The sequence below is a fragment of the Myotis myotis genome, unplaced genomic scaffold, assembly GCF_014108235.1.
Source record: "Myotis myotis isolate mMyoMyo1 unplaced genomic scaffold, mMyoMyo1.p scaffold_m19_p_27, whole genome shotgun sequence".
Lineage (NCBI taxonomy): Eukaryota > Metazoa > Chordata > Mammalia > Chiroptera > Vespertilionidae > Myotis > Myotis myotis.
In genome coordinates this window covers 2,332,660-2,345,332 of record NW_023416332.1, presented here as the reverse complement: position 1 = coordinate 2,345,332, position 12,673 = coordinate 2,332,660, and the positions used below count along the sequence as shown (strand labels likewise).

Sequence of the window (12,673 nt, the reverse complement as noted above, 5' to 3'; positions counted from 1 at the left end):
CAGAGGGGGGGGGGGGGGTCAGTGCCCTGCAGCCCTGCTCTGCTCACCAGCCCCAACTTTTCAAATAAATGCTGAGCATCAAGTACACGTCCTGGTCCTGGCCTCGCTCCCCGCCGTCCTGTGGCTGGGCTGTCGGGGCCCCACAGGCTGCACACCCCCCCGGGGCTTGTGCTGGACCCTGGGAGGGACAGGGGCATGGAGGCCGGGTCAGTCTTGAGTGGCCTCTGGGGGCAGGAGCCAGGGGTGGGCCAAGGGCTCAGAAACACCCTCACATCATTCCCAACGCACGGGGTTAATGACGACAGGGGTCACAGAGGGGGACAAGTGGGACTAGCTGACAGGAGGCGGCACACGCAGGAAGCAGCTGCCACACAGGCTGGGGCTGCTGCCACCACTTCTCCTTCAGGCCACAGTCACGTGTTTCTTCCCCCTGCTCTTGCCCAGAGCTGTGAGCGCACTGCACGTGTGTGTGTGTGTGTGTGTGTGTGGGAAACGGGGGGTTGGCGGGGAGGCAACTGCCCATCTGTGCGCCCAGGATGCAGAGGGCGCCCTGGCTGTGGGCCTCTCGCAGGAAGGACACGAGATGATCTCCACGTGGGCAGGCCAGCCACCTGGGAGGCAAAGGGAAGGTGGCGGGAGGTTCTCCCTGGGCCCAGCCCCATCACACGACCTGCCAGCGAGGCAGGCGGTCACGGTCAGAGCCAGGAGTGCGCGCACACCGACCTGGTCAGCACCGAGCAGCCGTGCCTCCGGCAGCTCTTACCGAAGCAGAGCTCGGTGTGACGTCTGGGGTCACGTTGTGAGCCAGCCACCCGCCGACCGTCCACATGGTCCTGGACTAGTTCACGGCAGCGAGTCTGTTAGGCGTTAAAAAGACTAAGGAACACACGTGTAAACTTCCCTGCAGGACTTTAATGCTCTGCTCTCATATAGATCATTTATTAAATTAGGCTGAAAAGTAAAAATATATTTTACAATCAAAGGAAATCTGGGCGCTGGACCCAGGAGAATGACAAGCACAGGCTCCGAGACGCACTGGCACCCACAGCGGCGGGGGCGGGGGGGGGGGGCTGCGGAGGCGGCTGTGGAGGGGGCCTTCAGGAGACTCGGCTGCCCAGCCTCCTCACCCACAGCCAGACTGAGGCCGGAGGAAGCAGCAGTGCCTAAGGCCTGCCGTTTGCAGGCGGCCTGGCCGGGCCTCCTGAGGGACGGCACTTCCTGTGGGTGCGGGCGGCCCTGTGGGCAGACCTGGGGCAGCCGTGGAGGCCGGTCTGCTCTGACAAGGCAGGCCTTGTGAAACGGGGGCTCTGACCAACTAAAAATGCAGCGCGCCTGGGGAAGCAAAGCGGAGGTGCGGCAAGTGCAGGTCACCCGAAAAACTACGCGCTCCGCACACTGGGCCGCCGTGAGCAGGGTCTGCGCGTCTGCCCTGGGCCGGGGCCGAGTGCTCCCAGGGGTCCCACATGCCTCCCTGGAAGGGGGAGCTGCCAGGCCCGCTCAGGCCACCACTCAAACCCCAGGCCCGCAGGCCTGCCCAACGCTTTCGACGCTGAGGAGTCGGCCTCGAGGCACAAGGCCGCGCTCACCAAGCAAGTGGTGCGAGCCCCCCAGGCCCTGGCCACCCCGCGGCACACCCTCAGGCTCACAGGACAGGCGTGAGCAGTGCACCCGAGCACGCGCAGCCCTGAAGGAGGCCACCTCGGGTGCAGCCCGCACGTTGGAGGGAGGAGCCCTAACAGCCCTTCTTTCTCCTGCCGAGCCACCACCCTCCAGCTGCCAGGACGGTCCCGACCCTGAATCAGAAAGAGCTGAGGCCCCAGGCCAGGCAATGGCTAGAGAAAGGACAGTGACTGCAGCTTACTGCGAACCCACCCCCCCACCCGAGGACGCACGCGTTCAACCCATGGGTGTGACTTAGAGTGCGTCATTTCTGAGGAGCTCCTCGTTTCACTAGGCGTCACCCACCCGGTCCCCACGCTGTGGCCGCGGCCAACACCGGGCCAGGGTGCAGCTCGCACACGCGCACATGGGCTCCAGGGGACTTTGGCACTGTCTCCACCCTCCACACGCATCCTCGGACCCGGCACATGCTCACTGAAATGAGTGTCAGTGGGAGCCAGCAGGTCCCAGCGCCCTCCCTCCCATTAGCGAAGCACTAGGTCTATGACTTGTTACCCCAAGTTCAGGTTCTGGTACGAGAGTCCGTCAAGGAGAGGAGAAGCCGCCCCTCAGCATGGCACTCCCCAGAGCTGACGAACAGCAGGCGGAGACCAGGGATCCTCTGAGCTAGGACAGCCCCTCCGGCCACCGCGAGGGCTGTGACGGGGGCTGGCGGGCTGGTCAGTCAGGCTGACACCGTGGCTAAGGCCTGGCCAAGCCACACTGGCCCAGGCCACCGGGGAGCAGCCAGGCCACGAAGCCCACGGAGGGAGGGATGGGAGTTTTCAGTTGGCAAGTTCTAAACCCCAAGCAGCTGTCAGTGGACTGCGAACCTAAGGAAGGAGGTCTATCCCCGTAAGTGGCCGGACTACGCGCCAGGAACCAACCAGAAGGGCCCTCGGCCTCCCCGGCCCTGGTGAGGCAGGCTGCTCCCGCAAGGGCCCTCTCGGGAGGAGCAGCTCAGAGCACTGGCGCGTCCCCAGCAGAGGCGAGTGTGCACACGGACACGGCCACGTGCCGCTCACCCCCACAGAGGGAGGAGGGAGGCCCCCACGGCCACCCCGCTGGCAGTCCAGAGCAGCTGCCGGAACCCAAACCCACCTGCATCCCCAACAGGCGGACTGGTGACGGGACACTGAGGAGGGGACACAGGGATCTCGTTGGGACAGGGCTCGGGCGCCCCGGTGGCAGGTCCAAAGGGCTGGAGCGGCGTGGCGGCGAGGGCGCAGGTGGCGGGAGTCTAGGACTCCTCACCCATCTGCAGCAGGGAGTTGACGGCCGCATCCTTGTTCCCTCGCTGGGCCTCCAGCACAGAGCGGATCACCTCACGGTCCATGTTGGGGAACATGTCCTGGATGGCCCTCAGGTCCTCCTCGTTACAGCGGGGCGGGGCGCTCACAGCCGCCGGGGGCAAGGCCACGGGCACCATGCCAGGGCTGCACACGGCGGGCATTCCTACAAGCACAAGACGGGGATTAGGTAGGCGGGCAGTCGACCGTGCCGAGGCCACCTCTGGCTCAAGAGAGCAGCCTGCGCTCTGAGGGCCTCCCCCAGGGCTCATAGGCGCCGACTAGCAAGGGCACCCAAGCAATGTGATCCTGAACCCCCAGGCACACGGGAGAGGAGCGCAGCTTTTCTGTTCCCATGTGGTTGTTTCAAAACGTCCGAAGGATGTCAAAGGAGAGTCTCCATCTGTGAAGAAACCTACCCTTTCCTAAAGCCAGCATCTTAGGGCCTCGCAAAGAGCCCAGGATGGAGCCACACAGACACGACACATGCACCTCCTCAGAAAGCAGCTCGCCCCTCCGGGCACATGTGGTGCCGGCCACTGTGTGGGAGCCCTGGACGGGTGAGGCTCTCCCCCCCCGGACCGCGCTGGGTCTCACTGGGGGCCGCGCTGGGTCTCACTGGGGGCCGGGCTGGGTCTCACTGGGGGCCGGGCTGGGGCTCACTGGGAAACGGGCCTTTGCAGACGTGACCAGGGAAGCGGAACTCCCCCGGGGGTGGGGTGGGCTCTCACCCAACAACCCCCACCAGCACCCCGGCCTCCTCTCCAGTGCCCTCCCAGGTGCTGACCGCTGGCGTGCCTCCTCGGCGTAGTGGGGCGGCCACGCTCTGCTTGGACCCAGCTCCCGGCACCTCGGCAGACACTGGGGCTCGCCCACTGCCCTTCTCTGGGTCCATCCTCACTGCCTGCCGCTGCCTGAGCCCAGGTATGTCGCTGCCACAAGGGAGCTCACCAACAGCTCAAGTTGTGATTTTAAAATTCGAAGACAGGAAAGCTGCGACGCCACTTGATGGCACTGTGATGCCACAACTGCTCGCCAATAACGAGCGGTAAAGCCCCACGGACAGACAGGGCCAGTGCTGCCAGAGCACGGCTGACCTCACCCAACAGGGGCGTGGTCTGTGAGGCCACGCATGCGCTGCAATGTTCAGAAATTACATTTCTGCATCCCCGCAAATTGCAACTCACCCTGTTTGTGCCAATAGCTAAGGAAAAAGAAAGTTCCGTTTCCTATACACGCAGAGAAGATCCAAGTGTAACACCTGGCCCTCGCTTCTGGAACGATCCTCACGCCTCACTCCAAGACCGGGCTAAGGCTCTAGGCCGCACTCCCAGTCCCCGCCCCCCTATCCTAACACCTCCCCCAGGAGCCACCCAGAGAGGCGCTCACCTGTGATGGGCACATAGCCGACGCCCTGCTGGTACACGGTGGGCATCAGGACCACGGGCTGAGGCGGCATCATCATGGTGGCCGGCAGGGACTGCAACACACCAAGGCGATCGCAGGGTCACAGCAGACCCCAGCACACACAAACCCTTCACTTGCAGCCCCACCCACCGCGTCCTGGGAGTGACAGCTCAGGGCCGCCGCCCGCCCTCCCCAGCGCCCCAGTGCTCCTCTGCTCAAGATCGGGGAATGAATGGCTCGGGTAGAAATGCCGCCAGACCTACAGGACCGTGGCCAACTGAGATGTCACCGAAGAAGACCAGGTTCCAGAACAAATGTAAGTGTGAGCTGCGGGTCAGCACCAGGACAGTTCACGGGAGTCTCTAAGACAGTGGTTCTCAACCTTCTGGCCCTTTAAATACAGTTCTTCATGTTGTGACCCAACCATAACATTATTGTCGTTGCTACTTCATAACTGTCATGTTGCTACTGTTATGAATCGTCATGTAAATATCTGATATGCAGGATGGTCTTAGGCCACCCCTGTGAAAGGGTCGTTCGACCGCCAAAGGGGTTGCGACCCACAGGTTGAGAACCGCTGCTCTAAGATGTGAATCCCCTCAGTCAGTGTAAGAGAGGTTTGGTGTTTCTGTAAAGGCACCTGTTAAAGATGCATAAGGGTGCCTGGCCAGGGTGGCTCAGGGTTGAGCGTCTAGGAGGTCACAGTTCGATTCCCAATCAGGGCACATGCCCGGGTTGCAGGCTCGATTCCCAGTCGGGGAGTGTGCAGGAGAGGAGGCAGCCAATCGACATTTCTCTCTCCCTTCCTCTCTAAGCGTGCCTTGGGTGAGGATTAGAAATAAAAAAGGTGCAGGAGGAAACCCTTATGAGTGAAGGTGTACTGATGCGGGACTGGCTCTAAAGTCGTCCGGCACCAATGGAGGGGCTGGCACTCAGGTGAGGGCTGCTGAGCTGCAGGCACCCACTCGGGCCCCACACCTGCTCCCGCCTGCCCCGCCCGCTGGGGTTTCCACAGCAAAGGTTCCCATGAGCAGCTCCCGGGAGAGACGGAGACGTTAGGAACCCAGAGGCCCTGACCCTGCCTTGACCCATCACGGCCTCCGAGCCCCCAGGACACCAGTGGCGTCATCCCCGTGCGGCCCTGAGACACCCCACTACTGCACAGGGGGGCCCTGCAGGCCATAAGACTTACGGCGTAAGGGAAGCCACACCTCGAAAGATGGGCCACAAAATAGGAACAAAAAATAAAAATTAAAAAAGATGGGCCTCGATCCCGTGACTTGGCCATCACACAGCAGTTCCCAGGCAGAATGCGGGGCGGAGAGGGCGGCAGCTCCTGTGGCCGCCGGGACCTGCGCTCGGGCTGTGGCCAAGCTGCTCAGGGAGAAAGACTCGTTGCTGCAGGTCAGCTGCCATGGGCCACCGGGGGCGCGAGGAGCCAGCCCGGCCGACACCTGCCCGGCCCCGTCCCAGGCGCTTACCGAGTAGGACATGACCAGGTTGATCATGCCCTCCTTGTCGTCGCCCTGCCGTCCACTCAGGCAGTACCACTTGTCCTCCACCTCGCCCTGCCGCAGCGCCTCGGACAGCGTGATGTGCGTCCAGGCGATGCGATCGTCCATGGAGAAGGCTCGCTGAGGGACACAGGGAAACCAGCATGAGAGCCCTGAGACCTGCCAAGTACTGCCTTTGTCCCTCCCCCCGACACACACCTGAAGCCCTGCCCCACCCTCAGCTGCCTGGAGACTCAAGGCCACTCCTCCCCAGGCTGGAAGCCCAGGGCACAAATGCAGGAAAGGAGGTGCCCTTGAGCTCACCACACCCCCCCAAGGGAGTGGAGGGGAAGAGGGAGGGCAGGGGCAGAGGGGCCACCTCCCTCACCCTCTGAGCTCTCACCTGCGGGCACCCTGGCTGGCCTCAGGGGGGACAGACAGGGTGCTCCCAGGCAGTGACCATGGGACCAGGCACGGAAGAGCCCACTGCACCCTCTGCTACTCCCAGGAACACCCGGGTAGACGGCCTGCCACTCGCACCACCCAGAACCCCCTCCTGCCCGCCAGGGGACCACCCACTTCCCCCAGCCTGCTCGTCGGGGCAGGGCCTCGAGGGCGTGCGCCGGAGGGAACATGCGCCAACACTCGTGTGCGTCACTGGCGATGACGTCCTCCCACGGCTGCTGGGACCCCGGGGCAGGGTCGCCAGCACCACAATGCCCAGTCCCGGGCCTGCCTGCCCGACGCCGCACCTCGTCGAAGATCTCCAGGTAGAAGGAGTCCACGCCGGGCGGCACGGTGCAGTGGATGACCTTATTCCAGCGCGGGTTCTTGGCGCCGTTGTGGGCCGTGGGCGTCTCGTACACTGCGTAGCCCAGGCGCAGCCGGCAGTACGGGTCCATGCGGGTCATGCCGTAATTCTTTGCCAACTTGGCCTGAAACAAAGCCACGTCAGAAAGACGAGGAGCCGCTACAGTGAGAGCTCAGGCGCACCAGGTCACCTGCCCTTCAACGCGTCACCCCGTGTCCCCGGGTCTGAATCAGCCACGCGATCCGAGGAGCACATGCTCCTGGGCGCCAGGGCCAAGAAGCAAGTTCCCGCGGGAGCCGCTGTCTGCAAGGAGCGTGATGGAGAGAGGCTGGGGCTGGAGGAGGGAGCTCCCCTGGAGGCATGTCCCATCTGAAATGCCTGCCAGGCGTCCAGGGAGAGGCCCGAGGGCCTGGCCAGGAGTTGCTGCCCCCGGACCATGTGGGCAGAGAGGAGAGGGGCTGGCTGGGACTGAGCCTGCATCACAGCCCCAGCCCAGGACCAGGGCATGGCCTCTGTGAGCCCAGGGGACGAGGTCTGTCAAAAGGAAGCGGGAAGCCATGGGCGGCACGGCCAAAAGGCCAAGTATTGAACCGGAATGTTTCTAACCACAGGGCCCGCCCTCGGCGGCCTGGTGCTGGTGGAGGGTGCAGCCGGCTGCCAGCCCTGTAGTCCCTGGTGCCCGCAGGAGGCAGCGCTCCGCTCCAGCAGGGCATGGACCTGGTTACAGGAGGGCACCGGAGGGGAGGTGTGCGAGGTGCACCGCGGCTGCGGCCCCCTCAGCATGAGAGCTGAGTGTGTGTGCTGCGCCCCGACTCCTTCCTCCCCGAGCCCCACAGCTCCTGGTGCGGACGGCAGCGCCCTCCCTGGCCCTCTGCACCTGGCCCTCATCTGCACAGCAGGGGCCCCACCTCCCCGCCGCCTTGAGGCCAGGAGAGACCTGGGCCTACGCAGGAGCCGCTAAATGCTCATTAGTAAGTGTTGCTAGTACCTTGGGCAGAGCCCTGGGTGTCAGCAATATTTTGCACGCATGTCCTTTTTCATCAGATACATGTTTTAGGAAAAACTAGAATCAGAAAAAGTTCCATTTGTTGACACAGAACCCGCCCCCTCTGGGTCCAGGCACGCACCTGCACCACGGTGATGTTGAGGCGGTCCACCGTGCCCAGGGCCCCGCCGTACTGCAGCTGCTGGGCCGCCTGCGCGTCCAGCTGCACCTGCTGCTGCTGCTGCGTGGGCGCGATGCGGAGGAAGTCCTGCGGGAGCTCCCCGATGTACACCTGCGGGGAGAAGAGTCAGCGCGGCCGGGCCAGGACCGAACCCCCATTTCCAGGACCCAGACGTCCGGACTACCCTGGGCCTCAGTTCTTCACCTGTACAGGGAGAGGCCCTGGGCTCAGGCATCCAGCCTGGGGACCTGCCGCTGGACCCCCTGCCGCTCTGGGGAGGGAGCCCTGGCACTCGGCGGGCACTGGGCACACCAGCTCCATGAAGGGCAGGATGCTGCCCCCGAAGAGGTACAGGCTCGAACAGGCTGCTAGGCGTGTCATGGACCGCTTTGGGGGTCACAAGCTCTGTCTCTGTCCGTGACTCATTCTCACTGGGCCACTCCCACCACCAGGGAGGCCTGCTAATCACAAGGGACTGGCTCCCACGCCACCAGAGACAGGTCGGAGCCGACCCAGACCCCAGGTCATTGGGAAGACCTCCTGCACCGATGTCCTCAGCACTCCCTCTAACAGCGCGATTCAAGCTGCCGCTCCTTCCGCCGCCCAGGCTGCCCACGAGGCTGCCAGAACAGCCGCTCCCGCAGAAGCCGGCCCAGGTGCCGCCAGCGCACAGACCCGGCCCAGGGCGGACCGGCTGGCCGCCTCGCGTTCCCGTTCCCGTTCCTGTCCCCCCAAGGGGCCTCGGGAAAGTATTTCCCACCCCCCTTGGCACTTCAACATGGAGGCACGCTGTCTGCTCAGGACCCTTGTCTACCGGCGCTTTCTCCACGCAAAGAGCAGGTCACTCTCTAACGCAGCGTTAGGATAACGAACTTTATCTGTTCGGCACGTTTCGATGTAACTTCGTTACTGATATAATATGGCAAGTTACACACACGTCAGCAATTTATACAAATATCACAGCAATGTAATAAAAAACTTAAAAACTCGTTACTTCCCCAGAAAAGTAAAGCAGCTGAAGAAGTTTCTTAAATATTTTTAGTGAGCTCACCTTTAAACCCTTGTTTGCGGAGAGAAAGTCCTTTTTAAGTAACTGCCAGGTGTTTTTTTCAGCCCCTGACATAGCTAGTGATGGGCTGAGTAGCTTTTGTGGAATTAAAAAATGAAATGTAAACGGTTTCTATTCCATTGGGAGGCGGCCCCAGTGGGTCTGCACCTGACCTCCCGTGGCTGTGCCGTCCGTGAACTCTACGCGCTAAGGACAAAGTCCAGCGACCTGAGCTGGGGGCCAACAGCACCCCGTGCTGCGAGGGCACAGGCTAAGGGCCCTGGAGCCCCCACAACCTGGCCCCAGGAGGACCCTGCGCCCTCACTGAACCCAAAGCTACTCACGGCTCTAGGTCAACATGACCTTCAGGGCAGGGAAGGCTGGGCCAGGTCGAGGCCTGCAGGGACAGAGGGCACAGCCAAGCAAAGCCACAGCTCCCACCGCCGGCGCAGCTGCAGGCCTCTCGGGGGAGCCGGCTCCCGGGGGAGCCCCACTCTGCGGAGCACACCTGCAGCGCCTGGAGGCAGCTGTGCCCTGGAGCCCCTGTGCCTCTGAGGAGGCTGCCCCGCTCCCAGGCCACCAGAGTGACCCAGGGCCAGGGCTCAGCATGGCCCAGAGTCTGGCCAGGAGACATGGCCCTGTCCAGCCGACGACCACAGGAGGGGCTGGGAGTGGACGTGCTGAGACCAAACACAGTGGGTGGACCAGGACAGACGTGAGGCTCGGGGGCACCCAGGTGGCTGTGCGCGGCGTCGACTGCACCCTCTGCACAGCAGCCTGTGGTGAGCAGGTGCGGCCGGGCCCCAGCACACTGGGAAGGGAAGGCTGCCCGCAGCCCTGCTCACTCGGCCCCAGGGCTTCCTGGAGGAAGAGACTGATGGAGAGGCCCAGGACAGGTCACTGTGGCCCCAGGAAACACGTAACAGAAACCTGCTGGAGGTGAGACTCGCCCACGGCCCCCCACAGATCACTAACATTTTGCTGTAAGTTCAGCGTCTTCCCAAATCACGTTGGGAGGAAACTCCAATTCTTCACCAACACCCAGGGCCATGAACTCCACGTGGGCCAGCGCCCCGATTCCTGGTCAAGTCACCCCCTTCCCCCACACGTGGTCCTGCCCCCATCTCCCGTGCCTCCCCCACCTCTGCTGATGTCCTAGTGCGTCCTTGGCCCCTGCCTGTGTGGGTGCTGCCGCCATCCTCCGGCCGCCTGGACGCCACTGCGTCCCCTCCCACCCCACCCTTCCTAGCTCACTGCAGAGACCGGGTCTGTCCCATGCCCACCACCCACGCCTTCTTAAACCACTCATGACAGGACAGGCGCTTCCAGGCCAAAATGTTTGGCTGTGCCCGCTCTGCTAGAGTCCCCGGCACGGGAACCTGCATGGACCGCAGGGAGCTGGTGGAGACAGACGGGAGGGAGAGCAGGAGGCCAGGAGCGGTGGCCCTCAAGGGCCACTGATGCGGAGACAGGTGAGGAGCCAGGGGCGTGCTTGGCACCTGGCTGCAGGGTGTGACAGCAGGTGGACCAGCCGAGCGAGTGTGACGTGAGTGGGTGGTGCCGAGGCGGAAGGAATGGCGTCCAGACCTGCTCTGGAGGCAGAGCTGGCAGGACCTCCCAAGGGTGGAGGAGGCTCGGTCATCCCAAGCTTGGCCCTCCCTCCCTCTCCCCCGAACCCTGCGCCACTCCTTTATTGCGGGAGCAGGAGGCAGTGGTCGGACTTCAGGGTCAGTCCCGAGTGAGTCCCGGCTCTGGGCTCCCTGGGCCCCAGCTGAACCTCCGCCTGTGTGGGCAGGGCTGGGGTCACACTCAGGCCTGCTGCCCAGCCAGGGCCCAGCACAGGGAGCACTGCCCAAAGCCACCTTCACAGCACCAGCTGGTGTCTCGCTTCTCTGTGGCCAGGCCAAGCGTCTGGCTACGCCTGCACCTCCCGGCGCCCAGCCACTGCGCCCAGGGAGCGGGGCCTCCCACCCTCCTCTGCGAATGGCAAAGGGTCCAAGTGCTGCGTAGCCCCCGGGCCACGAGTCGGCTGGAGAGGGGAAACCACCGAGGGTGTGCGCCAGGCAAAACGTTTTGTAAAAAATTGACTCTGGTCCCTAGATAAAACTCAAGGGCCACATCCATCTGCCGCCCACAGCCCTCCCACCCGGAAGGCCACGCCTGTCGCTCTCCCCCGGGCACAGCAGGGCGCTCCGGGCCTTCCCATCAGACAACTTCTGCTCGTCCCTCAAGGGTCAGGTTCCTCCAAGAACTGACCCCCCCAGCCCCGGGCCCAGGACAGGCTGCCCCTGGCTGCCGCTCACACTGAGTGTAAGCCCACAGATGCCATGGCGCCCGCCCGCCCCTGCCTGGCTCATGTGTAGTCAGAGTCCGGCTGTGAGGTCCGTGGGCCCCGCCGGCTCCCTCACTGCGGCCTGAGTCGCACCTGCTCCAGCGGCACCCAGGCCGGGCCACCGAGGTCCCCCTGCAGGGCCAGCTACCGTTCCTGCCGGTGCACAGGCCAGGGAAGGCACCCGGGGCACGCGCACAGCAGCACGCGGACCGCAGGCCCCGCCGCCAGGAGAGCAGGGGAGGCAGAGGACGCGGCGTGGGCGCCTGGACAACGCATGTCTGCACACGGGCGCCCCGTTCCCCGCGGAAGGGTCAGCTGCTCCCGCTCTGTGCAGCCAGAGCTGACCGCCCCCCGGATGGCGGCTGCCACAGGTGAGGGTGGGGACCGGTGGGGCCAGGGACCCGGGGCCTCCGCCTGCCCATCGCGCCGCTGCTCTGGCGGCCTCGCCTCTAAGGGGCCCGGAGGCTGCGGGCGGTCACCCCGCCGCCAGGGAGAAGGGGGAGAGGGCGGGGGACCCTCCGCGCCCGCAGCGGGCTCCTCTCCAGCGGGGAAACGCACCCCGCGCAGAGGGCCCGTCACCGCTCAGGCGGGAGGGTCCGCACGCTGCTCGCCGGCCGGTGCCGGGGTCAGTCACGCGGCTGCGCACTCCGAGCCGCTGCGGGGGCCGCCTTCCCGCTCGTGACCGCCCGCCCGCCCGGGCCCAGCTCCCACCTCGCTCCCGCGCGGCCGCCCCAAGCCCCCCTCCGCCGGGGAAGCGGCGAGACGGCCCGCCACGGGGCTTCCCCATCCGGGCCCGCGAGGCCGGGGCCTCTCCATACGGGGTACGGACTACGGGTTCCGGATGCTGCCGTCGGGGAGCCCACCGGGGCGCAGGAGCCCCCTCGATCCGGAGACCACCAGGCGCGGGGGCTCCTCATCCCCGCGCGCCCCCGCCCCGGCCCCGCCCGCGGCCCACTCGCCTGCTGCGAGCTGGGAACCCGTGCCGCCGCCCGCGCCCGAGGGGAGAGCCCGCCGCCGCCCCGGAGGCTCACCGGCCCGCGTTGCGTGCTGACGGTGGTCGCCATGGTGCTCGGCCGCCGCGCCTCGCCCGCCGAGAACCGACACGCCGGCGATCTTCCCTCCGGAGCCTGCGTCGCCGCCAACGGTTGTCCCAGCGAAGCCGCCGCCGCCAGTCAGCTGACGGCCGCCCCGCCCCCGCGCCGCGCACTGCGCAGGCGCCGCGCAGCCCCGCCCCTTCCGGCGCCGCGCGCGCACCCCCGGGCGCTCCCAGCCGGCGCCTGCGCAGTCGCTCCCCCGCCGCCTCCCGCTGCGTGGCTCCGGAGCGGGCCACCAGGTCCTGGGCTCTGCCTGAGATGGTCGCTTGGCCGGGGAGCCCGGCCTCCTGGACCCCCGGGCGGGACAGTGTGGCCGCAGAACCAGCTCGCAATGGCCCTGCGCTGTTTGGACCGCGACACTGAATTGCTTTTCA

General features: G+C 65.2%; 2 protein-coding genes across 2 annotated transcripts in view; one reads left to right on the top strand and one right to left on the bottom strand.

Annotated features, from left to right (window-relative positions):
• Positions 1 to 1,659, top strand: part of MUC5B (mucin 5B, oligomeric mucus/gel-forming) — a 36,297-nt gene extending 34,638 nt beyond the window's left edge. Inside the window, exon 50 of the mRNA XM_036295548.1 lies at positions 1,521 to 1,659. Within this exon, the coding sequence (XP_036151441.1) occupies positions 1,521 to 1,659 (139 nt within the window). The remainder of the gene's footprint in view (positions 1 to 1,520) is intronic.
• On the bottom strand, positions 893 to 12,404 carry LOC118649070 (toll interacting protein). The gene is made up of 6 exons (XM_036295845.1): positions 12,237 to 12,404; positions 7,787 to 7,936; positions 6,601 to 6,783; positions 5,837 to 5,989; positions 4,338 to 4,428; positions 893 to 3,114 (listed from the first exon to the last, which is right to left on the bottom strand). The coding sequence occupies exons 1-6, from the start codon at positions 12,267 to 12,269 to the stop codon at positions 2,900 to 2,902; spliced, it is 825 nt and encodes a 274-aa protein (XP_036151738.1). The 5' UTR covers positions 12,270 to 12,404; the 3' UTR covers positions 893 to 2,899.
• Between the last annotated feature and the right edge of the window lie 269 nt (positions 12,405 to 12,673).

Excerpts from the sequence above, each read along its gene's own strand:
- LOC118649070 (XM_036295845.1), bottom strand. The coding sequence starts at position 12,269 with ATGGCGACCACCGTCAGCACGCAACGCGGGCCG. Across the intron at positions 7,937-12,236 it reads TCAGCACGCAACGCGGGCCG|GTGTACATCGGGGAGCTCCC; the intron begins GTGAGCCTCCGG and ends TTCTCCCCGCAG. Across the intron at positions 4,429-5,836 it reads ACCTGGTCATGTCCTACTCG|TCCCTGCCGGCCACCATGAT; the intron begins GTAAGCGCCTGG and ends GGTGTGTTGCAG.